Below are 27461 nucleotides of genomic sequence, written 5' to 3'. Positions count from 1 at the left end.
TCTCTCCCTGTCCCAGTAAGTGTGTGACCTGAGTTTTGTTGGCCCACTGGCCTATCATAATTTAAAAATACACACTGGTGTTTTTCTGCAGTGTGGGTAGAGCATTCCCTTTTGCAGGTTCAAGTGTGAAAGTGATAGGCATTGGCAAAAATCTGCTGCTTTCAGACTGGTGCCAAAGGGAGTTTGTCCTTTTCCTATTTTGCTTGTCTCTAGGTCATTTTCAACATGTTTTTGAGAAGCTGTACTTATTATGTGCAGCCCGTAACACTGTGGTGGATCCCATATCTGGGTCCTAGGTACAAATCCAGCATCTGCACTTAAAAAGTCAATGAAGCTTACAAGAAACATCTATAAAATTATGCCTGAACTGGTAGAAATGCCTTGCAGGAAGAGCCATGGAGCTCAGTCTGCTCAGCTCCGGAGGGGTGGCAGTGTGCATGTTCCCTTTGTGCCATAAAAATACTGTTCCCAGACTCTTTAATCTGGCAGAGAAAGTCACAGTAACCACAAATGCTTGCCCTTGTTTTCAGTTGAACACAGTCAGCATGGGCATGGGTATGAATTTGAATGGAATACAGGTTTGTACACAAGATCTGATCCCGGGGTGGCATGGGCAGTTCTGTTCTTGAAGTGGAGGGGAGAGTGAAGAAGGCTTTTTGTGCCAACAGGGACAAAGAAGTAAGTGCATGCAAAAATAGACATGAGTGAAGGAGGGGGAAAAACACAAGTCCAGAAAGTGTATCAGAAGTCTGTATATTCCCCTGACTCCCATAGCTCTTTTGATGCGTTTTTGGATTTTTTTTTTTCTGATACTAATTCTCTTTACTTTGTTTCCCTGTTCAGTATGTCGAGACTTCGCTATTCTGGAAGATCATACCTTGGCCCATAACTTACAGGAGCAAGAGAGTAAGTAGCAATAATGTTGAGAACAAACTGAAGCAAACTTGTCCCAACAGATAACCTGGCTTTATTTGATTTTGCTAAGAGAAATGCTTCCTGCATTTATTCAATTTTTATTCTTTTTAATGGAATACGATTTATTATTGCTATCTTGACTATCCTGTAATGCTACACTGCCTTCTGCTCCAGCTCACATTGTACCCTAGAGATAGTTGCATTTCATGTTTCAGTTTTGTGCTCTCCTTTAGAGTTGAGTTTGTTTATGCCGTTTGTGATAAAATTGTATGTAGGAGTGCACTTGAGGTTTTGTTGCTGTGCAAGGTTTTTAGAAATGACTAGCAATTTTGGAAGCTTCAAGTTTTATAGGCTGACCTGAAGTACAACCAGAAGAGGTCTGTTTGTTTACTTTTTTCAGAATTGCCTGTGTCTGCCTTTTGAAAGGAGGCTTCCTTTTCAGATATTTTGAGGTAGGGCAGCTTTGGAGAAAAAAAAGTACAGCCAGGAACTTCAAAGTGAGTGGTTCTTTTTTTTAATGGTTTTTTATGTGCTTATCTGTTACTTTGGGTATGTTTACATTGCAGTTTCAGGTGTGATGGCCTCTAATCAGCTTCTCACCAGTTTGGTGTCTGCCAGTACTAGGTGCTAATGCCATTCCAGCTGTTCCACCAAGGATGCAGCTGCTTGTGCCCTTGGTGCTGGAACCTGAGACCACTGAATTAAAGATGACTCTCTGCTGCAGCTCACAAAGCCATTTTTTCTTTCAGGCAATATCCATGTATGGTAAAGGCATCACTGTAGTACTCAGTTGCTCTGTTGCTAAATATAAAGGTAGTGAGATTTTTGGAACCAATTTTGCTGGGAGTGAGAGGAGTTTTCTTCTCTAGAGGTTCTTGAGAACAAATTAGGGAAGCATCCATCAGAAGTCCTTTAGGTTCAGCTCATCCTCAGTGGCCTCTGGTGATCCCTTCCAGACCCCCTTCATTCACTTAGGGTGATTTCCCATGGTCAGAAAATGAAATTCAAAGCCTAAAAAACATTCTCTATAAACCTGGATGTGTTAAGATATGCAGATCTTGTTTTGGTAACAGAGACATGTACACAGCCCCCGCAGTGCTAAAACAAGGCAATCTCAAGCTGTTAGCGTAATTTCAGTTCAGGACTTTAATGATGCTGCCTGGTGTTCCCCTGCCAAGATCTGTCTTCCTCTCTGGCCTGGAATCTCCCTCCCACTTGGTTTATCTCGTTCACGCAGTGAAGTTCTGCACCCTGATTTGAGGGTTCTTGTCTGTGTTTGTTTCCAGTTGAGCATCACTTGGCTACAAACGTTCAGCGTAATCGTCTGGTGCAACATGACTTGCAGATGGCCAAGCAACTGCAAGAAGAGGAGGACAAGAAAGCACGTGCTCAAAAACACCAAAAAGACTTGTGAGTTTGTGATGGAGCTGTTGAAATGGGAATGCTAGTTCCATTTGGTCGGAGCACTGAAATCAGCTGCTTTGATTGGACAGTACATGGGGCTCAGGTTTTGCTTTTGTTTCCTTTTTTCTTTGGCTGTCCATTGCTATAAAAGTATTAATACTAGGCACAGAGTAATGAGAACAGGGTGGAAGTAGATGGTCCTGGGGCCCATCCTGGCTTATGTTCTGTTGCCTGTCCATGAGGAGGAGTCTCCCCATTGTACTGCTTGTTGGCAAAATGGAGTAACTTGGCCACTTGTGTTGACCTTGTGGCAGCTGAAGTCTGAGAAAGAAGGAACCATGCCATATAAATACAGTATTACAGTGAATTCTCTTGTGAAAATTGCAGATATTGGTGTGTTTGTACTGGTGCCCAGTGAGTGCTTTTTAGGTGCTGGGTGTCCTGCTGCACTGAAAGCTGAAAGCCCATGCTTGTGCTTGCAGATATTCAGTGTGAAGTGACCTGGAAGGGGAAACTGCTGCCCCAGGGTCACTTGGTGGGTATGGGTATTGGGGACAGGCCTTCTTTTGCAGTCACTGACTTCTGTAGCAGCTGTGGGAGGGTATTTAATGAGTGATCCAGTTTGCTCTGCAGGTTTGCTCAGTCCCCACACAGCACATCGAACCCTGTGGTTTGGCTTTCTGTGTTCCATGACTCTCAGCTGTGGAGCTGGTGTGGAAATGGAATGTGGCAGTGCAGGGCAAAACAAACTGTACTTTCCAATCCAGAGTGGACCTGTAATGCATGAGATGTAACAAATGATTTTTGTGACAGATCTCAACCAGATCCTGCTAGTGAGAGATGGCAGGATGGGGGTCACTGCAAATGCAGGGCCTGCAGGGCAGGATGGATCTTCCAGCAGCTGTGCTGCCTCCAGGCTTGTGTTGTGCTCTGGGATGCCACCCACCAGGTACAGCTGGTGGCGGATCACAAAGCCTGGGTGGCTCATCTGGCAGGGACAGTGATGAAGCAGAAGAGCTCTGTGTTGCAGATGTGCGACATACAGGACTAGCTTCAAAGCAGTGGCTCATAAAAGCTTTGAAGCTGGGGCATAACAGATCAGCCATTGTTTTCAATGTTCCCAGCACACTGAGGCAGCTCTGGGGAGATACATATGTATCTCTCAAGTCTGTGGTTTTTTTCCAATAGCTTTGTCTTTATTACCAATTAGAGACGTGAGCGTGTAAATGACAATGTAAAAATTAATTTTGTATGGCAGAGGTGATTCCTTTTTGTTACTTGCTGGGAGCTGCAAATGATTTTCTTCTTGTAGGACTCTGTAAAATGGGATTTACGAACTTTGTGAGCCAAGGCACAGGCAGAACTGCTGATGCAAAATGTTGTGTCAGCAGCAGTTCTGCTCCTGGAAGCATGAGCTCTTCTGCAAGAATAGTAAAGTTGGAGGCATCCTTTTGTAATTGGATCTTTTTCTTCCTCAATTCTTTGTATGTTCCCACTCCTCCTTGTCCAAGAGTAGCATATTCTGGCAACAAAATAATCCTTGCTGTTGATGCTTTCTGTATTGTGTAGGTCAGTTTGACACTGCAAGGTGATGGGAGAAATAAGGAAGTAAAACTAGGGGGTCTTTAGAAACAGGAAACATAAAAAAGCTCTTCAAATTTGTGGGGTTTCTTCTGTCTTTCAAATCCTAAATTTTCTCAGAAAGACTTTGTGAAGATAAATGAGAGAATAGAAATAACTTCTTTCTTTTTAAGAATTCAGGGAAGCATCAAACCTTATTTTCATGCTTCTTTCAAAGCATCTCTCACATCTAGCTGAGCAGCCTGCACACTGCTAAGTGTAGTAGCAAGATGACTAAAATAAAATAGTGTGAAAATATGTCCTTTCCCTGTTTTGCTTTCAGTGCTGTGATGGTTCTGTTGTATTAATGTAACCTAGTTCCTTTGAAAAATTCCCTTAAACATTTCCTTTTTTTCCCCTCATCTGGCAACAACTAGTAGCTACAATCAGTGTGAATGGTAGGGAGCTTTCTGATCACACAGATTTTTGGGCTATTTTCTCTTTTTTTTATAAACTGATGTAGAGTTTTCCCAACACTTTTAGCACTCCTGCAGCCCAGGAAGGAAGGATACGTAGGTGGGGTGTTTAGGAAGGGTGATGTTTATGTTGCTCTGGCTGATTTCTGAGGTCTGATGGGCACTTGAACTCACACTAAAGAAACTGAAGGATGAGAAGGGCTGTCAAAGTTCTTTAACCTCTTTTCTTACGCTCACTCAAGTTAAAACACTAGCTTATGTTGATTTACTAATCAAGTCTCAGTATTTAGTTACCACTGAGCAATAAAACCCAAAACCTAGTCCTCTGTTCTTGTTCAGTTCTAAGAAATTGATATGGTGTTTTCCAAGATGTGTGTCATCAGGAACAAGAAAATGCTTCTGCATTTGCATTACTTCTAGTGTTCTTTGCTGCAAATGGAGAGGCAATGACCTTGTTGCTTTGCCTCTGAAAGATGATTAGCTGTTTCTGGGTCCTGTTTGTCTGTAATAAGATGTATTTTAAGTATTTAGCAAGTCAGTTTGTGCTGATGAACTTGGCACTTTATCTCTGCTCACAGGTGCCAGGGGAACTGGAGACGTGCAATGCCTTGGTGTGTCTGACCTTTCTAACTTGCTTTCTACCTGAATTCACGTCCTCAGAGGCTGGGGTCATAAGGGATCCACTATCAGGCCTACTGGCAGCCTGCCCCCTAGGATTTGCTTATTCAGCTATTGTTTTGCTGGGGGCTGTGGTTCTTTGCTGAGTGCCAGGTTTGCCAAGGTTCCTTTATATAAGGCAGGTTCAAGAACTAGAGTTGCTGCTGTGTGAACTCTTGTGCCTTTGAACACGTGTCCCCCCAGATCAAATGAAACACACACAGGCACATGCTAAAAATACCAGGTTTCATTACCTGGATGAAAGAAACTGATGTTTGACCTATTAATAACTCCAGCCCAACTGCAGGTCTGCTTCCAAGGAGCAGTTGATAGAAATAAAGAAGCTTCTTTTCCCTCCTACTGCATGTACCTTTTTGTTCCTTAAGACAGATGAGTTGTTTTTTGGTGACATTTATCCTCTAAACCCTCTTGTTGCAATGTCCTTCTTCTGCATATCCACCCTTTCTGCTTCTCTCATTCCTCACTTTCTGTAAAAGAAGGCTCTGTGGTGCCACTGACTGCTCCAGCCATGCCACGTTTCTTGATTTTGCAACCTAAAGTGCTTATCTGCACTTGAAACTATTTTAACTTCCTCTGCTCATGTCTTAGACTCTCATGCAGTCCTTTATCTCCAAGTTCACTAGGTTGCTTCTGCCCAGATCCTTGCTCAAGCCTAGAACTAGTTGCTTCATCCCACGCAGCACAACTTTGACACAGTGCAACCTGCTTCTCTTGAATTATTTGCTTGTCTTCCATAATATGCTCTTGGTAGTCTTCCCATCACCTATCTGATCATTGCCACTGTGTTCTTCAACACATTGTATTCTAATAAAGCAGGCTCTGCCTGTTGCTGTTCCCATTTTTGTCTCCTCCTATGCCTTGCCTTTCAGTAGTTGCAATTGCAGGGATTGATTTTTTGGACCTGTTTAAAACTAGTCTTTAGCTCAATTTCAACAGTGCTGAAAGAGAATTTTTAATCTTTCTTCTCAAATGCCCCAGCCCTTTTCTGAGATGCCCTAAGGAATCTTGTTCCATTGTTCCAGCCTGTTTGCTGGACATCAGAGCATGCTGCACTGTTCTTGCAGATGCTTTTGGTGTGATGCCCCTGAAATACCACCTTCTAGATCTGTCTGCACAGCCGGAACTCTCCTGTCTCAATTACTCTGGTATCTCTTTCCCCAGTTAATGCAATCTTGTGTTCCTGCATCCGCACTGGCAGGCTGGAGATGGCTCCCTCCCCCCTGTTCTGACGCATGTTGCTCCCTCACCTCTTGGCACTGGTTCTGCTTTTGTGTCTCATCCCACCTCAGCTGCATTTCTCATCATTACTGAACCGCCACCTCCAGCCTCCACTTGGCCTATGTACTGCATTCCTGCACTTTCTTCTTCTTGGCTTTCACGTGAAAACCACTTCCCAGGTATACCTGCATTAACTGTACCCCTGAACCCCTCCTTTGATAACACACGTACAGAAACTCAGCAGAATTAAACTGTTTGCAGACTCCTAAGTGCTGCCTTGGCCTGCCCTATTTTTTGGTACCTACCTCCTTTCTTAGCAAACTGCCGGTGAATCTGTTTTCTTTTACTTTATAGTCTTTGAAGGTTTTGGGAAGTATTTTCTAAATTTGGTTAGCAGTAGGTACAGAGAGTCCTCGTCCCTGGTGAGGATTCATAGGCTCTGCACTAACACTGAGTAATAATTCTTTTGTGTAAATCAGATGGATTTTTTTTTTTTTTTAGCTCTTTTATCCCTTTCTCCAGGCTGACTGATGCCTGTGGCTTCAGCTGCCTATAATCCTTGTCTCCTTACCTTCTAGGGAACGACAGGACTGCGAGATCGCTCAGGAAATCCAAGTGAAGCTCACGTTTGAAGCAGAGGAGCGCCGCAGGCAAGAGGAAAAAGATGAGGTAACCTTTAAAGCTGCAGGGATGGCAGGGCTATTTGTAGCAGTCCTTTCAGGTCAGGCATTTCTTGGCCAGTAGCCACAGGAGTTGGCTTGCATGGTGGCAGTCCTCGTCCTCGCAGATCTCTGTATGCACAGAGATTTTTAGGGAGTCCTGTTACAGGAATAAGATACAGTCATAGTCCTCACCCTCAAGGGTCACAAGGATTGTTGGTGCCAGTGGCTTTGCTATTGAAGAAGGCAAGTAAAAGGTAGGTCTTGTTGAGGTGTTCATTGCCCTGGTGTAGAAAGTTGTAGTGGTTTATGCACTCTGAGACTTGCTTGCTTTCTCAAATGCAAGAAGATAGGTACTGCTTTTGGGAAAATCTTGGATCATGATGTCTTTGTCTTTGTTGCAAAGATTTCAGGAGGACTCTCCACCCAGCCATCCACTTCTGGCTTCTCAGTTCTTCAGTTTAGTCTTTCACAGCCTGAACACCCTGTTGTAGTTTCTTGCTAGCAAATTCCTTTTGAGATTTCAGAATATTACTCTGCTGCTATTGAGCAGTTGCGAGTGGGCAGTGTGGTTTGTCGCTGGTGTTCCAAGGATTTGGCTTGTCGATCACCTTACTGGGTCAGCCTGTCAGATTGCGTTTTAAGAAACCTACAGAGCAGAGGAACACCTGTGTGAGCATTGGGTGTGTCCCCATTTTTTGATTACAGATGGTTTCCTGAGAAGTCTGAGTAGTCTCAAGATGCTTAAGAGGCACTTGGTGGCATTTTCTGTATAGGAAGAGCTTGGAAACACAAAGCTGCATTTCCTGGAAGAGCCTGAAGTAAGAATCTGTCCTTACCTGACAGATGCATCAGTTTGCTTGTGCAAGGCTTAATTTTATTCTTGTACTACTAATTCCAAGCAAGTACTGAAAGGCTGTCCAGACAGATGTGGAAGGGCTTGGCTTCCAAGGGGAACTTGTGGTAACGGGGTGGAGGAACACTTAGGTCAAAGAATTTGAGCTATAAAGGTGACAAATATGTCTTATTTTTATCAGGAAGGTGAAGGAGATGCAAAACTAATGTTGGCTTGGGGAACTGCACCTTTCCTTCCTGCTTTATGTAGAGAGCTGCAGGGATGTCAGTGGTCTGACAACAGGTCCTTGGAACTTGTCAGCCTGCTGACCATCTTGTGCTCTTGGGAGCAGTCTTCAGATGACTGTGGATTAAAGCAATGAGAAGTCATAAATATTCTTTCTCTTCATCTTGGTACATAGAAGTTCCCAAGTGTGGCTGAAATGTAGCTGTGGACTGAGGCAGATCTGGTCTGGACTGCAGGGTTTTCAGATGAAACTCTAAGCCTGCCTGCTTATGAATCCCTTTTGTAAGGAGTGGTTTGTGTGGATTTGCAAGTCTTGAGCTGTCTCAGTCCTGGAGATAATGTGCTTAAGCATATATATTTATAGATTTACTGTACTTGCTAGAAGAGGTTAACCTTGTCAGGTGAAAGAGGTTTTGTTTTGGCATTTTTTTTTTTCCTAAAGAGTCTATGGCATCCCCAGGTCCTCCACAAAGCTGGCTATAGAGCAGATCTTATCTGAATCCTGAAATAATAGTTTGTACTTGAACAGCCATTCAATGTCTTCCAGTGCAGGCTTTGCTCTGGAGGGTGTTGACTCTTAGTTTGCATTTCAGTGATGCCTTTCCTGCCCTCAGTGTCCACTTTACATGCATGGCTCTGTAAAGGTTCTGAGGATTAGGAAGGCTTAAATGAATAGCATCCAAAGGGCTAGCATGCCATGCTGGTATCTGCCAGCTTTGCTTCCTGGCTTCAGACTGGCTCCACTGATTCTCAAGCTTCTGGACCCCAGATGAGCAAACCCCAGGGAACTGTTTGTGGTTCCTAGGCCTTGTTGATCCATTAGTCATCTCGAAGGAAAACCAATTAGGAAAATGGAGTGCTCGTCTCTTTGGCGTATTTACCAAAACCGTGACAGAAGACAAATGGCTGCAGTCCCCCCTGAGCTCTTGCCTTGTGCCTGGCTCGCTCTTCCTAATGTCCCTTCGATTTTCTTTTCCTTCAGTCTCTGTCTGTCAAACTGATGCATTTCCCTGCCTGGCATCCTACAGTCCCTGCAAATTACAGACAGTGTGAAGCGAGTTTGTGACTTGCTGTGGGAACTCCTTCCAGTCAGAAGTGCCTTCAACTGGAACCTTAACCTCTGTTTATCTTTCCCTGGCAGAGTGCAGGGGTCAGATCCAGCCCACTCCTGTAAGTGGGTGTGCACTTCTGTGACTTCTAAATTCTAGTTGAAAGCCTGAGGTTACACAGGTAGTCCCTTTTGCCCTGCTTTGGCTGTTCGGGCCAAATGTGTGCAGGGGGAACAGGAACCTGTGAGTCTGCCATGGGGTTGGAATTTCCATGGTGGGCTTGGGTGAGGTTGAATACTGGTTGCTGAGATGGTCCCTTGTGTCGTCCACTAGGTTGAAAGCCCTATCCCACCTGCGGGTTGAATTTGAGTAACTGTTGTTTCCTTGTCTGAAAAATTAAACTATAAGGATTTTAATAATTGAATAAAGAATTTGAATAAAAGAATCTGGAGATATTTTCAGCAGTGATTTTATGTCTGTTTTCTTCCATCTCTGCAGGACATTGCCCGTCTCCTACAACTGCAGGAAGAAAAGAAGCGCAAGAAGCACTACCCAGAGTCCCAGGGCTATGAGGAGAGCTATTATGCAGAAAATGGAGGTAGGTTTCTACTAGATAAAAGGTCATGGCAGTATAGGTGAACCTGGTGATCTGGCAACTCCATCTAGGAACTTTCCCTTATCCTACAGTCCTGTATTGAGCACTGTAGCATTACATCAGTTTCAAGGGTCAGAATCATTGTTTTCTATGATTAGGAAATATTTAAGTAAAAAAAAAGAAAGACAACAGTTTTATAATTTTTGTTGTCCTAGAAAATGGCCTGGAGGACAGGGGTAGGGTGTGTGGTGTGTGCATGTACGAGTACAGCCATGCATGCATGTTTTAAAAGGGCTTGTGGAAAAAAACCAGTAGCTGATAATCCACAGTTACTGCTGTGTAACACCCAGTGTGCGGGGGAGGATCATGTCGATGCAATTCTGTGCTTGCATTTGAAGAGAAACAGTTCTGTGTGCTCATTTGTGATGCTGGCACGGCCACATAAAGGAATAAATGCTGCTTCATGGAACTGTGTTTCAAAAATAGCTCCTTGCAGGTACGTATCCAAGCAGTAAAATTAGCACAACCACTTTGAATGACTTACTGAAGAACAAGGTCATCTCCACAGAGTGTCTCTGCTGTGATTATCATCTGGGACTGTACATTGTGGAAATTATATGATCCGCAGCGCTGTATTGCTTTCTCTTGGTCAGCTTTTGTGATTGAATACAGACCTTCTTTAAACTGGGAGGAGAGAATCAGGGTGTGTTTAATTATGGAGCAATCTGGGGATGGCTTTGCTGTGCACTGGTGGTGGTTCCTGTGTTCTTCCTTCAAAAATGTGGTGGGAAAGATGGATTGCTTTTGATTAACAGATTGTGAAGATGAAGATCAAACCTCTTATTTCTCATTTTAACATCAATGCCATTGGCAGTTTTCGAGTCTTGCATTTGAACTTACACAAGTTAGGTTCAATTTGGAAGATGTTCAAAGATAGACAAGGAAATACAAAGCAGTAAGTGCAAAACAGTAACCAAGTGGAAACTTCATGACCACAAGTCGTGCTACATGTACAGAGCTGGGAAAAAAAGCATCTTGGAGTTCTTATGGCCAACCCACACTTGGGGTTTTTAGAATTAAATGGGACAAGTCTCCGAAAAAATACAATGTAGGTAGTACTGTTGCCATGCAGAGGTGGTAGGACAGTATGGATTTTTATGACAAATCAGCTGACAAAAATTTATCTGCATCCAGGAGTCACATGGATTTAGGCTATTGCTCCAAAGTAATCTGAGCTCTTTAAAAGTGGAAAAATAAACATGAAAAAAGGCAGAGTTCCTCCCAGAAGTGTCTGTGCCATGAAAAACGGTTTTGTATTCACTCAGTCCCTTGCTGCTTGAGAGAGTAACACCAGGATCCAGAGAGTGTTTACACAGCCCCTTCAGAAGGTGCTTCAGGAACCAGCACCTGCCGATGAGTTAAATGCCCTGAGATACCCCAAAACCAAGTCTTTTGCTTGGGTTGTCTGGCATGGTTGTGTTACCTGCAGCAGTCCTTTCCCAGTGTAGCCATGCTTTACTCTTTTGTGTTCTGCTCTCTGCTGCTGTATTTATTGAGCTTTCCTTAATGACAAAATTGAATTAATTCTTAGACCCTTGTTAGTGATGTTCAAAAACTGGCTCTTGCTTTCAGGCTCTGGTCTCCGTTGTTCAGTAAGTCAGATTGTTTTATTGGATATTTGTTTTCTGTAAATCATATGAATGATCTAACACAGAAAAAAACCAACCAGTTAAAAACCAACCACAGCAGTTCCTGTTACGGTTCTTGGACTTCTAAAAATACACCTGTTTTGGATAAAAGTCACACAGATTTGTTTTCAAGGTGGATTTTCTGTAGGCTGTATTTTTGCTGGCTCTGAAAAAGTTTTTTCTGAGTAGAATGCCTTGAAGGGAACATTCAGTTTTGGTGCGGGGTTTGTTTTTTTTTGTTTCCCCTGAAATCTAGAAGGATTGTAAGGGAGGCAGAGCTATTTATTAAAACAGAATGTAGTTCATGTGGTGAAATCTATTTTAAATATATTTAGATAGTATAAAAGAAACGTCTTGGCAGTTGAGGAGGAAAGTCTGCTGCTGCTGGGTTTTTTTTCTGTTTTTTGGGTGGAGGTTTGTCTGTGTAGTTCTGTTTCAAATCAGACTCTGCTTTAAGACCTCTTTTTTTGTTTTGAAAAGCTGCTGTAGAGAGATAATCATTCACTCAGTGCAATGATTTTTCTTAGCAAATTGGTTGATTGGAAAATAAATCAATTAGTAGTTTGTAAAGAGGCAGACTGTTGCATCCTCCTACCTGTTTCAAGTTTATTACTGAAACTAAGAGCAAAGAAAATTTCTACCTGTTTTCTGGAAAGCACAGAGGAAACAACCCCACCGAACTGCCAAGTAAGTGGCTTTTCTAGCTACATTGCTGAGGTCAGGAGCCTCTGTTTTGTGAATTCTTATTCTGCCCTTAAATTTCCATAACCCTCTCTTTATTCAGAGCTGAAACTTTTATTTAGGCAGTATAGAAGTGCAGGACCTGAAACTTCTGAGTCTGCAAGAGATATATGACAGTGTGGTGGAAGATGTTTGGATGCTGCAGCTGTCCATCATCCTATTCTTGCTTTTAAAGAAACAAAAATCCTATCTCTTGTCTCCTTTTCTGCTTTATGTGGGTCTTGCCCCCATCAGTGAAACTAAGGAAAAAACTTGTGCCTGAAGGCAGGGCAAGGCACCAGTGCTTATAAACCAGGATCCAACCTTACCCCTCTGCTTGGTCCCTCCTGGCCTTACGCCCACTGTTGCCTCCCAACCTTACCTGCATCTTGTGCCTTTCTTTGCGAGCCTTTCTCAGGTGATTTCAGGATCCTGCAGCAGTGATGTGTCATCAGGAGATGAGCTGCTCTCTTGGCTGTTTTTCAGCCCCAGTTGCATCATTAAAAGTCATTTGTCTCTATATTGGCTTGTCCTTGTCTAGGAGGTCTCAGACACTTTCAGGCTGGACCTGTGCTTTCTGCTCTAGCCTTGTTGCCTCCTGTTCTGCCCTGCTGCCATTTCACTCTACCCCCTGTTGTATCCTGCAAGCATTATCTCTCCCTGTTATTTTTTCTGACCCCATCACGCTCTACCTGCATTTTCAGCTTCTTGCATCAAGCACCCTCGTTTGCCTGCTGCGAGTCTGGCCTCAGAACCACCATTAACCCCTGCACCACTAACCCACTCATTGTTTGTCCCCCCATTGCTCAGAGCACCCCTGGCGTGACCCCAGAGAGCAGTTTTCTGAGCCTCACAGGGCACGCAGTCATGACAGGCGCAGGCACCACCAGAGAGAGCACAGAGGACCTCCCTCGCCTTTGGCCGACGGTGCCTCCAAACACGGGCACTCCACCTCGGAGGATCGTCGGAGGTCTCCTTACCTGAGAGAGACCAGCAGTGGCCATCAGCAGGAGTGGAAAACAGCCAGCCAGGAAAGGTCCCGGAGACATCCTAGCCTTGATCTGGAAAGAGAGGCTGAGCACAGTGCCTACGATCACAGCCATAGCTGGGAGCTGCGGGGGAGGAGGACAGCTGGCCGGGAGAAGGGTTGGAGACCTCTCAGTCTTGACCTGGAGTCGGAGCACGGACTTGCAGATGAGGCACAGCACAGGAGAAAGCCCCCAAGGCAAGACAGAGAAAGGCACCTTCCCCTTCTTGAGTTGGAACTGGAGGCTGAGCAGGAAACCTGGCATCAGGGTGGCGGCCGGGCAGTGCGCCCTGAAAAACACAAATCTCGCCATCAGGGTCACTCATCACACAGGATGGCACATGATGAGAAGCTCCATGATGCTGAATTTAGAGGTGATCATAGAAGGGGTGAGGCAAGAGACTGCAGAAGGGCAGGACACAGGACACATTCCCCCTCCCCACATGCTGTGACCCAGGGGAAAGGTGGAGGCTGCCATCGAGACTCAGGTAACCAAGTGATGGGGAAGGTGTACGTATGTGTGGGGATGGACCTTTGTGTGCCCCATACTAGTATCTGACATATGTATTGCTTCTTTGAAGATGCTTGTCTCCACTATCTACCTGCAGTGTGTACACAGTTAATTCTCCCTGATTTAGTGGGATTCTTCTTATCCATAAATGTTCTTGCTCTGTTTATGTCCTGATGTTCCATGGCATTGGAGAGGATGAGTAAAAAGGTATTGTTGGAAATGGTGCTCTTGGTATCCTGTGTTTAAAGGAAAAAAACCCTTCTCCCTCCCCCCTCAAAAAACCCAACCCAACCAACCAACAGCCAACTTTTGTTTTCATGATACATTTTGTGCAGTGGTCTCGTTGCACAGGAGGAAAAAAACCTAACAAACCCCCAAATGTAAGGATTATGCTTATCTGTTGTTGAGGTGCAGGACTGTAAGTGAAAACACTTTGCTAAAGCACTAAAAAACCCAGCAATTTTCATCCACTTCTTATTGAGAACCCTGCTGGCAACTTAATCAATTCATTTTGGGCTAAGTTCATTAGTGGCACACGGTGTCCAACTGGGCTCTGTTTGTAAGATGGGGTTCTAGCCAAATTCTGTACAAGTGGAGTTTTCTGGGAAATGTGTACTTGTGTTGTTCTTGTTCAATAATACGTGGGGAATGGGGGCTTTAGAGATCCAGAACCATCTTTCTGCTTTTAAAACCACACTGGAAGTAAGGGTGATCTAGTGAAAGTAGGGGACTTGGATCTATGTCTGTAACAATGTGAGGAAACTTATGCTTAAAGCCATCTAACTGATCTTCCCACGGATAAGGTGAGGATGATAATGGGTGTCTGTCTCTGGAGATACTGGGACAGTTATTCTTCTTCCTCATAATATGAAAGCCTTCCTTGGCAAAGTGGAAGGTGTTAATCAGGTTTATCTTTTAAATAACAAAACTCTCTACTCAAAGCCAGAACTGAATATTATATGAACTTTAAATGTGCTTACTTGGCTGTTTTCTCATTGAATAGTAAAATTTATTGGTCATCCCAAGGAAGAAATAGTCTGAAATTTCATGTGAACCTGTCCCAGGCAGCCTTTGCAGCCCATGCTGCTCCAGCAGTGCGTTCAGAGTGCTGTGCTCTTAACAGATGTTGGGCTGCTCTCTGCTGCCCAGTTTTGCCAGTGTATCTGTATCAAGGCATGGTGTGACAATTCCTTTGCTAGCATCACTGTCATTGAAGACTTCAAGGGACATGGTCTCTTCTGCCATATAGTTGCATTTGTCATAAGACACGGGTATTTCTGTGTGCACAGAGAAACCTTCCTAAGGTGTGTGCTGCACCTCAGCTAAAGATGCTCTCAAACCAGCTGTGTGGCAGGTACAACGTCGTGGTTCTCCTGAGGGGGAGCTGAAGAGAATGTGGGTGTCTCCTTACCAAAGCATGTGGAGAATGCTTGAGTTGATTGTTTTCTCTCACAATTCTGTAGGCACTAATTTTAGGGGGATGAAACAAACCATGTATGATGGACCCCGAATGGAACAGGAGTTGTCTGATGCAGAGATTGCTCGGAAGCTGCAGGAGGAAGAGCTCCTGGTAAGTAGAGGGGATGCATTAGTCATCTTGAAGGAACTAAGGTAGCCAGCAATGACAACTTTAATTTGTAAACCTTTTATCTATGAGAGCGACTTTAAGACATAAAGTGCTACTGTGCTTTCTACTTATTATCTTTGTCTTCCATACACACACATATGGAGTGACAGCTGGCATCCACCCAGTAAGGACCTATTTTTTTAAATAAACACCCCAAAATTAAATTATTGAAGCAGGGTGATATTAAATGAATGTTTCCAGGCAAGTGAAGATGGCCTGTAGTCAGTGTGGCCAGCCCAGAAGTGAGATAGACCAGTGCCCATCTTTGAGAAGAGAGGGCAGCAGAGTTGGAAATCCATTGTGGTGTGCCCTAGCAGATACATGAGGACAAAATTCAGCTGAAAAGCTGAAATGACAGTTTGTTGTTGGGTTGTAAGTATTGAGGTATCTAAGTATATTTGGGGGGGATGGTTGTGTATTTGTATGGGCACCTACTTGCCCTGCCTGTAGGTTAATGAGTATGAATAATTCAGAGATGTTACTTTTTTGTCTCTGTTTTTTCTTCCCCCATCTTTTTTCCTTTTCCACAGGCTAATGAGGCAGATCAGAAGGCAGCTCAAGTAGCTCAAGATGAGGTGAGCAATAAGTAAAATATTTGTGGAATTCCTTTACTTGTGGAAGCTGCCAAACACCACTTTTTCCCTCTTACCCTCTAGTTGTTCACTTCTCTCCTTGTAGGGGAAGCTTGGAGCTCTAGTGGGGTTTGCTCCTACCTGAGTTTCATGTATATGCTCAGGCCAGCCAAGCAGAGAGTTGCACTGCCTGTTGCAGCCATGACGGAGGAAGGAAGTTCATGGTTCTGTGAGAGCATTTCTTTTCTGAGCCCCGGGGGAGACTACCCAAGATGCTGGGAGATCAACCACCTCCCCCATAAAGGAATAGGGGGCAGAAAGGCTCTGCAAATGCACTTCTGGCAAATCAGGGATCTGCTGGGCATGCTGCATGATGTCTGTCTTAATTTTACCCTGTCACTTGATTTCTGATCACAGATGGGTGAAGTCCTGGATTTGCACCCTTCCCATTCAGCGGCTGTCTGTGGGAAAGTTATTCAAATTCACAAGAGCAGTAAAAGTGTCTGAGGCATTGTCTGTGTTTTCCCTTCTAGGAAATTGCTCGACTCTTGATGGCTGAGGAGAAAAAGGCTTTAAGGAAAGAGAAGGAGAGAGAGAAGTCTTCCTTTGAAAAGAGGAGGCATGATCAAGATTGGAAGGTATGTCAACCTTCAGGAGGCACCACAGATAATGTTATTCCCATTTCCAGAGGGAGGTGAGTGTGTGTGGTGAAAGCAAAAGGTGGTGATGCTTCCAAAGAGTCTTGCTGTTCGTTATTCAACTGCTTCCCAAGACTTCTGGAGCCACCTCCTTGGTTAGATGCTTTTGGCATCTGGCCTGGGAGATTGGTACTGGATGTCACAGCACTTTGTGGCCTTGCTGAAGCACTTTCAGTCCTCCTGGTGCAGGACCTTCCCTCTGCTAAAATCCTGACTGTAGCAATAAAAGCAGTAGTTGGATCTGTTTGTATAAGGGCAATGCAGATGCTTCAGATGTCACTCTGCCTTGTAATAAAATTGACTGTGTCATGAAAGTACTGAGTCTATTTGCCTAGGTTTTTGCATGAGTAATAACAGAAGGGCTTGGCCAGCCAGCGTGGGAGAGGATAGGAAACAGATTTCATGGTCTGCACTGCTGAGGTGCTAAATGGGATGTTGTGTTAATCTTGGGGCCTGATGGAGGTAGCTCTGATGTTTTCAGCCTCCTTACTGTGTTTAAGTGGTTGCAGGAGCACAGCTGCGTGCAGCTGGTCCCTTGTGCTCAGCCCAGCCATGTGCACAGTCATTACACACTGTGTTTGACCCCAGCTTCAGGGCAGTCCCCGAGAGCTGTCACATATTTAGCACAAAAATTGAGTTTGGCTCAGCAAGGCTGAGTTTTGTTTACTGGAAACTAGTCCTGGTACTGGCATTTGCACATCTGACTATAGTTAATTGTGTGTACAAACCAAGCACGAAAGGGCTGCGTGGAGCTGTGTCAGCCTCAGTGCACTGGTGGGTTTCTTGCAAGGCACACAGATGAACAGGTTTCCCTCCTTCCCATCAGCCTGATGCAGGCGAGTCCACGCGCTCAAGGTCAAGAGAAGGGCCTGAAACTCAGCGACACAGAAGCGACAGGTCTTCAAGGTGAGCTTGAACTGACTGGCAAAAATGGGGAAATGCAACTGGGAAGCTGCTGAGAAGCTGAATCCTGGGGAGGAGTTGTGGGATGACCAGCCTGACCCACCTAGGAGGGAGTTGGTGGAGAGCAGAGGTTTTAGCACCGAGAATAGATGGAGGGCACAGAACTCGTGAGGTGTTTGGTGACATGCGTCACTCACTGCGCTCATGGCATTTGTCCATATTGGTCTCCATGCCTTGTGCTGACAGAGATTGATGAGCTTGTGCAATGACATTTGTTAAATGGCAGAAAAACATTGAGAGGGTTAAAGAGCTTCTGGGGATGTGAAAACAAATGTCATATCTGGGCAGGAAGGAGTAATCACCATGCATTTGCACAGCTGCTCCCTTGGGTCTTTGCTCCTAGTTAAACCTGTACACAGCTCCCACTGCTGCATGTGGACACCCCCTGCAAGCAAGTGCATTGTGCTTTGGGGTCCCTCATCCCAAACTGGGAACATGCTGTAGCCCATTGTTGCTTCTGAATCTCTTGATACTCTGGCTCAAGGCCCCTCATGAGCGACTGGGCCCTGGAAGTGACCCCAGTGCCTTTGATTTCCATTCCAGAGAGGAGCCTAGAAATTATTGTTGAATTTGCAAAAGAAACAACAGATAAGATGTGCAGGTGGAGACTGAAGAGAGATCGTATTAAAATACTCTGGGACTAAAACTGGGCAAGCATTAAACACTTCAAAATGTTGCTCTTTTGAGTGAGGTTTGCATCAATCTTCATGATGGAAATTCTTTGTTTCCTGACAACTTGAAACCATTATTAAATGAAAGAGGTGCAGGAGAAGCAGTAAATACTCTGCATTTCTCACTGCAGAAACAGTAATGAGCTGTGCTCAGAGGAGCTTCTCTGCAGGCGGGAAGTCTGGGCCAGGCACAGTTTGCATCAAACTGACAGCGACAGACCAGACAGCTGAGATGTTGCTGTTGACACACTGTTATGCCTTTGAGCTATTTCCCATCACTCCTTTTGCCCTGTGCTTGGCAGGTCACAGCCTCTCCTCGATGACTTTGAACACTCTCGATATTACACAAGCCAGCCCAGCCCCTTGCGCCAGATCCCCAGACCTGAGCATTCTCCTAAAGGTAGGATCAATCAATCCCAGCGCTGCCCCAGCTCTTAGGTTGTTGTGAGCTGTTTTGCTCAAACAAGCAACCTGCAAGACAGAGTATTTGAAGGCAGTGCTAATAGAAACAAGGAATGCATATTATTACACCAGCAGCAGGTGATGCTGGTCAGTGTTTGACCTGTACTTGCTGAACATGTTGCAGGCTGAGAGACTAAAAAACTGAATTGATTTGCCTGGAGTTTGTCAAACTGTTGTCTGCATGTCCTCCATGATCTCTTAATGATGAATGACTGTAAATCCAGGCAGCAAATGATGGAGAAATGACACTAAGACAATGACATGATGGATTTTAGGTGACTCACTATTATCAAACAATCCAATACAGGACAATTTCGCATTATCACCTGGCTGGCGGGTAGATGGGATGATCAGACAGAAGCCTGTCCTGAGGACAGGCTTATTTTGTTCCTGTGGCATCTCAACACTGCTTTGTTGGCTTGTTTCCTGAAATCACTGGGGATAGAGCAGTGTGATTAAGGTCACCCCTGTAGATTTTTAACTCACACAGTTGGCATTCAGATTTTTCTGTGGAGTCTCTGGGGAAGGAAAAGGGCAGTCAGAGTTTAACTCAATCTCTCAGGTTTTGTTGAACTCCACTATTGTGACTTATATGTGGACACTTTTTCCTTTCTGAAATTTAAAGTTTGGGAAACTTGTGTTCTGTCTTCATCAAGTAAGCTGCAAAGTTGATGGCACTTAGATATCTGAGTCTGTAAGCCTCTGTAAGTGTTCATTCAGTTTTCTATAGTGAGACTGTGAAGTGGGGCTGCAGCACCGTTCACTCCCTAGACAAAATGTGAATGTTTGCCTGTTTTGTGGATCTATCCTTCCTTTTGCTTGGGTAATGAAACATATGGTTCCCATTTTGGCCTTTGACTTTACCAGTCCTTGGGAAGTCAGACAGATGGACAAGATGGCAGGACAAGTAAAATACAACTGCAGGTAGTAGTTTCTTCACCAGGATCTAGCCTCACAGAATTTTTTTCTTTGTTTTGTTTCCAGGTTCCCGTAGGAAGCAGTAAACTGTGCTAGCCTTTGCTTTGGTACTGACTCTTCTGTAGCAAATATTACTGGAATTGCCAGGCAACTTCCTTGATTCCTGACCCGACGGGAGGCCCACCCTCCACTCCCAGGATCATCTCTTCAAGTGTCATCATATTAAGGAAAATTATTTGTTTTAGTTTCTTACTCATATGTGATGACTGAAGCAGTGCAGTATAATCTAGCTGCCACTGAGCTGTGCAAATCAACCAGCTGGCTTAACAGCTCCTTCGTACATCCTTTTGAGGCTTTCCTTCTATTTTTATTTTTAATCTTTGGCTGGAGCCAAATAGGACAAATAGGACAAATTGAGATGCATGTACAATGGAGGAAAATTGAAGAAATGAGTTGGGTTATGGCAGTGCAGCGAAACATCAGAAGTACAAGTCCTTTCAGTATTAGGATGGCTTAGCACAAAGAGTTGTAAGAGGAAATGTGTTTCTTCCTGTGTTGGATAAGACAACTGACCCAACCTGACAGTCATACTAGGAAGGAGAATGCATTTTCAAACGTACACCAGCAAAGGCCAGACCCTGGGACCGGTGACAAAGAAATTGCCTATGGAACAGAATTTAACTGCTGTATTTCTTTCTAGGGTTTCCAAAAATCTGGCTAGAGTGTGTAACTAGGCATTTAGCTCCAGATATAGGATAGAACAGTTAAAAGGAAGACAATTTCAACTGAAATTAGACCTTGTGTGCGTGCTAGGGAGTTGAAGAAGCTGTGAGTTGTGGTTTGTGAACTCACACGTGTCTGAATTGACCTCTGTGGTCACCTACTTTGAGCTTCAGTGTGGTAGAAGCCAAGGAATTTCACTGAAGTCAAGTAGGATCTCCTGTAACTCCTAGCTTGTTTGCTGATGCACTTGAGTACAGTTACTTGTATCTGAACCTGCATATGTCTTGGAAACATGGGGCTGAAAGAGGGCCATATGGGCGTTAAATTAAAAATCTACAGTTACAGGCAACTTGAGCTAGACATGGAGTGCTGAATGAAAGGTCCACACCATGTCTGTGCTGACTGCCTTCCTTCTACAGTGCTCTGTCCAGCACCCCAGGCAGACTCCAGTCTGGTATAAAAAATTATTGCTCTCTAGGGCTTAGCAGGGTCCGTAGGTTTGTTGTCTGTATAGATTTGCCCATGCAGTGATTCCCCCCTTCCACTTTGATGGCTTTCTGCTCTTTGAAAATCATTTTTCTCTTGCACAGACAAGTAGCCTTTTCTTTTGGCCTCCACTCATTTCGATTCTTTTGTCTTTTTAATAATTTTTTTTGCCATTATTTTCAGGTGTATTTTTAAACTAAAAAACTGAACATTTGGACGCTGGCTTGGAGTCTGTTCATCTGGTACAGGCAGGTTGTTCATGTGCCAGTCCATTTCACAGCAGTGAGTTTGGCTGCCTTGCCCCTACAGCCCAGATTCCTTAGTGCCCAGCACTGAGTCTGTCCTGCCATGCTCTTTGTTGTCTGCCAGCAGCTCCAGTTCTGCCACTGGCTTTGTGGAGGAGGGGAGACAGAGCTGTGACTTCACTTGCCCTCACCACTGATCTGCCTGGGAAGGGAGCCTTGACAGCTCTCTGGACCTATAAGAAACTGGAATAGAACGTGGCTGTCTGCTGTTTCTCTAGTGCACAATTCAAGTCCTAAGGCAGCTGTAAGGCTTTAACCTTGGCTGTTGTCCTTGGTAGGATAGGGCCAAATCTCTAGGAAGACTAGGCAGGTTTTTTTTGTCATAAGTTGGAGGGGCAAGTTTAATGCGACAGCACAAACCCATGTCTTGCCTTGACCAACAGCTTGAGAAACTTCCATCTCTTACCCCCACTGGCCTGTTGGCAGCAGTTCAGTATCTATGAAGAACCACATGACCCCCAAAAGACCAAGTATACACTATCCAAAACCCTTGTAATGTAGGACTTGGTGCATCAGCAGCATCCTGCTACCTGCATACCCTTGCTTCCAGACTGTTAGCTTACTCACCTGCATGAACCCTTAAGTGACTTGCGAGGTCTTGCTTGCTTGCTGGCTGCTGCTTCTCAGGAAATATCCCAGCCAGCAGCTAGATTTTACTGTCCTTGCCTTGTTTTCTCGTTCTGTCTCTGTCCATTCAGAAATGTTAACATTGTTTAAAAGGATCCAGAAAAATAACAACATAGATCCTGTTTTTCCTTTTTTCTTGTTTATTTGATAACTTGGCCAAGTGTGGCAACCTCATCTACTGAGATTTTATTTTATAAAAATTTATTTTTGTATTTCACCTGACAGTCAAAATTTCTGCTGCTGAAAATGCCTTTTTTTTTTTCCTGTGGGCTTTTTCCCTCCACTGCCATCAGAGTAACTATTGTTGTGAAATGAATGCCTGGTATGTTTTTATGAATTAACACTTCCTACATAACAGGCACTGCTGCTTGTATCACCTGGTGCACTTGTGAAAACTGGATGGGGAAAAATCCTGCCAAATCAGGAAGTGGTTGAGCTTTGTACTTGCTGTGCTTGCGGAAAACTGGTGACCACCTGCAAAAGGTAAAGGGCAATTGCCAACTAGGAATTTAGGCCTCTGTGGGCCTCTCTGTAGGGTGGCTATGATGGACTTTCTTGCACTGCAATTGGCTGATGTAACTCTTGTCTTACCCTAATTAGAAAAGTCATGAAGACCATGAGCCCCCTGACATTTGAAAAACCTGTTAATTCAGAAGAGATGCTTGGTAGTATCCAAGTTGTTGACTTCAATGGGAGCGAGTAGAAATGATATGAGAGAAAACTCTAGTTGATTTAGTTTGGAAGCTGGGTAGTCTGAAGAACACCTCAGTGCCTGCTCTGTGGAGCTCCAGGATCTTCTTAATGGCCTCCTTGGGCCAGTCAAGCTCTCCAGCCATGGCACCAAGAGACAAAGAGCCCAAGGGAAGGAGCATCTGGTGCTTCCTTGGATGCCTTCAGGAAGTGCTGAATGCTTTATGGGCTGTTTTGCTCTGTATCCTCCCTTCATCCATATCTTTTTATTCTTACTGTCTACCTTTATTCATTTGCTGTCCCTTTTAAGTGTTTCTCCTGTTTTATTTTTCCATAGCCCTTATGGAAAGGGGGGCCCTAAGGTTTTGTTAGAAGGGGCTGACACCTATCAAGAGAGAGAAATGCTAGGAATGGTAGCTGAGGAAAGCAGATAGCAAATGGGGTATAAACAGAGCAATTGTTCACCTGATATACATTGGGGTCCTGATGCAGTCAGACAGATTAGGGACTTCCTGAGGCAAAGGTTGCAACTGGACTTGTGTGTTTAGTGACCACTTCGGGAAGGGAATTCCGTGGTCCCACTGAAGTCAACAAGAGTTAAGATCATGGATGAACAAGGAGCCAATTCCTCTTGGGGCTCAGCGGCCACAGTTCTGCTGAGAGTCAAGAAGGTGCAGTTGGTGTAGGCAAGATGCAAACTCAGCACCTTGTACATGTGTCCCTGGAAAGAAGCACAACAAAGCTGATCTTTTATAAAGAAACAGCAATATTTCCTTCCTATGGCAGAACAATGTTTCAGTATCTTTATTTTTTCCTTGTTTTCTCTTGCCAAGTTTTAGTAGCTTTGTCTATGGGTTTGCTCCAGATTTAGTAGGATGTAGGAGTCCTTGCTGGGACCCCTGCCCGGGTTGTTCAGGTCTTGTATCCCTTTCTCAGTCTGTGCATTAACAAGGCATCAGGCACCACGTGGAAAATTCATCTCCATGAAATCCTGGTACTTCCTAATCTTCATAGTTGGCACATCTCAGCCACAAGAGCTCTCACCACCTCCTTGCCTCCGTCCAAAGCACAATGTCTGCCGAAGAGAGGTTGGGTGAACTGGAGGGATCGTGCCTTACCCGCAGGGATACTCCATGTCTTCAGCAGGCTGATCTGAGTCGCCTTGCTATGAAACACTGTCTTAATCTGGACTGTACAGCTTCCTGCAGCAAGAAGCAGCTGTTGTCACGTGGATAGATCCAACAGGTTAATTTCATCTTTTTTTTAAAGAACTTCATGATTTTGAACTTGGTGGGGTGAGAAAATATCAGCTCTTAAGGGATAAATGAAGTTTCATCATTTAATTTCTCCTCTTGGGGAGGAAGGATAGAAGTTACAGATGCTGCAGTCTGCTTCACTCTGTAAAAGGGATCTTTTATGTAAAGTATTTTTATATCTCTGCATTCCCACCTGTCAGGATTTGAATCAGAATTGATTACATTCTCTACTTATGGAAAAAAATGGATTGTTATTTTTACAGTGCTAGACCTTTTTGTTTTTATTTTGTGCCAAATTACACCCACTGTTACATTCTAGTGTTTTCATTCAGTTTATTGCTGTGGATCAATGTGTATATTATATATTTTTATTATCAAGGTTTTTATTTTAATTCATATTATCCTGTATACAAACTAACTGTGGATTGCTAATTTATGTATAAAAAGGGGAGCACTTGGAGACAGTGTGAGGATTCCCCTACTTAGTTTACACTCTTGTAAGTTAGCACAGCCAGTCCATGAAACTTCGTGCACAGAACAATCTCCTGGGTGTCTGTCCCCCTGAGCAGGTGGCTCCTTCTGTCCCTCACGGCAGCACTGTCACTGCAAGACTGTGTGAGATGCAATGGGAACCGAAGCACAGCTCATAGCGTGGACTGATGGGCAGCTGAGCTCAGTGCTATCCAGCTCCTGGCAGTGATGCCAGGGAGGCTGCTGCTTTGAGGTTTACTCTGCTCTATATCCATCTCTAGCCGATGGACAGTTGGGTTTGCCCCACTCTCCCAAGATGTTCAGGGCTTAGTTTTGCAGTTGCTTTGGGGGGTGGGTGTGGGACACAGGGCTAAGGCACAGTGGTGTCCCTCACATGAAGTATACCACAGGTAGCTTGTCTTATGTTTGTTGCAGAAGACAGGCATAAACCTACAGAGAACCCAGTTTACTCCTGAAATGTGCTGTAGCACATTAGTGGTTGTGCAGCACTGCTGTGGAGGCACTGGCTGTGCTGCACACATGTGCCCCTTGGACTGCTGTGCCCAGGACAGGCTGTGGGACATGTGTTTCATGTTCAGAAAGCTGCCCTAACCTCAGCATCTGGGCTGGAGATATATTAGCCACCTCCTCCCCATCAGTAGCACAGGGCAAAGCTTAGCTGTGCAGTTTGGGCTCTTCCAGGAGAGTTCCAGAGAGGACAGTGGCACACACAAATGAGTATTTTCTACTTCATGGTAAACAAGTTCCACTGTATCAGTGTTCACTCTAAGTAGACTCCATGGTCTGTCTCCAGCTGCATCTGTGCACTGCAATATAGTTAATTGCCTCAGAGAAATAACTGCAGTTGTCTCATTTAGCTCTTCAGGGTAAACTTTCAGTCTGTTGAATCTAAATATTAGCCATGCGATGAGGTGGATTAGTCAGAAGGCTTAAATTCCTCAGAGCTGCAAGCGTACCCTGGGTTGTAACAGCTAATCCTTAAATATGAATTGCACACTGACAATAATCTGTCTATGCAAGCCTATTCTTGTTTTCATTTTTGACTGTTCACTCTGTAGTTTTACCAGGTTTGGCATAGAACTTCTGAATGACATTTAACCAAAGTATCATGTCTGTCTGTGTGTGTGTGTATAGCATGTTTTGCTTCATACTCCTGAATTCTCATTGAATGTAAAGGGAACATTGCCTTGCCCCATTTTGTTCAATAAACCGCTGTATTTTGTTACCCACCACATCCTTCTGTCCCTGTGTGCTTTTTCTGGAAACACTGAAGTGGGTTACACAAAAGCAGGAGAAAACAACACTTTGTTCCATGCTTTGTTCTGAAGCTCAGCTGCTTCTACCAATGATTACGTTCTTCCACTGTAATAAATGTAGCAAACAAACAAATTTGTATTTAATTTGATTATTTTGTGGACAGACAGATGGAAAAAAAGCTATCTAATATCTTGAAAAGGATCTGGACTGTTTCATTTCCTGAGACTGTGATACTGAAAAATAAAGCAGTATAATTATTTGTAAGGGTAGGATGCTTTTTCTTATTTAATTAACACAGCTTTTAAGTTTACAAAAAGCCTGCTTGAAGATTCCCACAAACAACTTGTACCTACAGTGGTGGAATGGAAGGCAAGAAGGAAACATGGCAAATGCCCTGTGACTGACTGCTGTCTTCAAAGGCATCAGCTGAGGATGCAGCCACAAGCAGCTCAAACATGATCTGATGGCACTGTCATGTCACAAACTCAGTTTGTTACTGAACATGCTAAAATAAAGGGGAGGTTACAGAATATAAACTGGATCTTTGATCCAAACTGTAAACCTTTCCTAGATATTTATTTACTCACTTCTCTGGTTGCCAAGTATGAGAATTGCAGAGGGGGCAGAGAGCCCTTTGGCACCTCAGCAGGGGCTGTGCCAGGCTGTTCCTCCATGGCCCAGAGGTTTGGGTGCAGGGGTGAGTGCTCTGACTCCAACCGAGTTCAGTTTGGGGCTAGATTAGGGTCCATGTCACAGCACTTACCCAGTGCTTTCAAATGTCTTCACATCATCTTTACCTCCCACCAGCTCCATCTCGGAGTCCCTTAGGTCTCAGCAGTGAGTAGAAGCAGGAATCAGCAAAACACACATGGCTGGCGATGCAGCAGCCTTGTTGTAAAAACAGGGCACTGAGGAGTGCCAAGAGCTCTGCCAACTTACAACCTATTGCAGCCTCTTGTCTGGAGTGACTGGGCTGGTCTGTTTTCTCTGAAAGGCTTCTTTCATGCCAGCCTTGGCACTTGTTGAAGCAGTAGGCTGTGGTGGGAGGGGGTCCAGCTGGAGCCCTGAGAAACATTGTTCACCTGCTGCAGCAATGTGCACACAGGGAACTGGATGTGGGAGCCACAGAAAGAACACTGAGGAGTCCCTGGGGACTTTTTCTGTAGCAGAAGACCTTTCTGATCTCTGAGTTTCCAAGTTGCGTGCTGCTCTCAGACTATGGGTGTGGGTGGCCATTGCAGGTGGGTCTATAGTGCCATTGGTGATGGATCAAGGTTTTCCAGGTATCTTCCATCTGTGAAAAAGATAAGCCAGCGGAGATGGCAAAAAGTCACCATTGCTGGGTACCCATCAGCCCAACTGCCCCCTTGGCTGCTTTGTCCTACACTTCAAGGTAGGAGTTGCAGGTGGCAGCTGCCTTCTCCTGCCTGCGCACATGTTCAGATCATCTTCCACCCAGGTCCATGCTGTGTAACCAGAGGCTCTTGCCCACAAAGACTCGTGTGTTTCTCATGTCTTGGGAGGGCTGAACCTGAGCTACAGGCTGCCAGTGGAAGGAACTGCAGGGCTGGGGGTGCTCACACAGCAAACAACTTTTTGTGGACAGCCAGGGCCAAACTAAGCTGTGGTTTGCTGACTCGTGCATTGCTCTGGGGGCAGTTGGTGGGTGACTTACCTGGAACTGTTGCTCCTCTTGTTCAGGAGGCAAATCATGGTTGCGGAGTGACCCAGAGCCTAAACCAAGTGAGGTATCTGAGGTACAAATTACTTGCTGTAGTACACATGGTATGTATGTACCATTCCCCATTCGTTTCCCAGAGACCTGGTGGGTTACAGGAGGCCTGGAGGTGAAGAACATCCCCTCTGCCATGTGAAACCCTGGTTTATTCCTGAAACTGTTCCTTCTCAATTTCAGTATTGAGCAAAACTAGCCCAGGTATCTCAATTCTTTGCACTATCCTGCTCAGAAACAAGTGACAGCTCCTGGCACCCATCAGTTGTCTCAGGTCAGAGGTACATGTGTCCATCACCATGATTTGTTCTTGCAGAGACAGTGATCCTTGAACCCTGAGCCCATCAATTTTACCCTGACTCACCCTGGTCAGAATTCCTGATATGGTTGATGGCAAAAAT

At 44.6% G+C, this 27461-nt stretch overlaps 1 protein-coding gene across 3 annotated transcripts in view; it reads left to right on the top strand.

Annotated features, from left to right (window-relative positions):
- CCDC50 (coiled-coil domain containing 50) overlaps window positions 1–25592 on the top strand; it is a 42632-nt gene extending 17040 nt beyond the window's left edge. For 2 of the 3 annotated variants that reach the window (XM_027685421.1, XM_027685422.1), the window contains exons 2-12: window positions 844–906; window positions 2202–2325; window positions 6830–6920; window positions 9539–9638; window positions 12854–13558; window positions 15045–15151; window positions 15739–15783; window positions 16314–16418; window positions 17305–17384; window positions 18415–18512; window positions 19559–25592. In XM_027685421.1, coding sequence (XP_027541222.1) covers window positions 844–906; window positions 2202–2325; window positions 6830–6920; window positions 9539–9638; window positions 12854–13558; window positions 15045–15151; window positions 15739–15783; window positions 16314–16418; window positions 17305–17384; window positions 18415–18512; window positions 19559–19578 — 1538 coding nt within the window. In that variant the 3' untranslated portion in view covers window positions 19579–25592. The remainder of the gene's footprint in view (window positions 1–843; window positions 907–2201; window positions 2326–6829; window positions 6921–9538; window positions 9639–12853; window positions 13559–15044; window positions 15152–15738; window positions 15784–16313; window positions 16419–17304; window positions 17385–18414; window positions 18513–19558) is intronic. The other variant, XM_027685423.1, reaches the window with a different exon arrangement.
- The last annotated feature ends 1869 nt before the right edge of the window (window positions 25593–27461 follow it).

Source organism: Neopelma chrysocephalum, unplaced genomic scaffold, assembly GCF_003984885.1.
Source record: "Neopelma chrysocephalum unplaced genomic scaffold, ASM398488v2 Primary Assembly neopelma1_69, whole genome shotgun sequence".
Classification (NCBI taxonomy): domain Eukaryota; kingdom Metazoa; phylum Chordata; class Aves; order Passeriformes; family Pipridae; genus Neopelma; species Neopelma chrysocephalum.
Note: the sequence above shows the minus strand (reverse complement) of the source record. Positions and strands in the feature narration are given on the sequence as shown.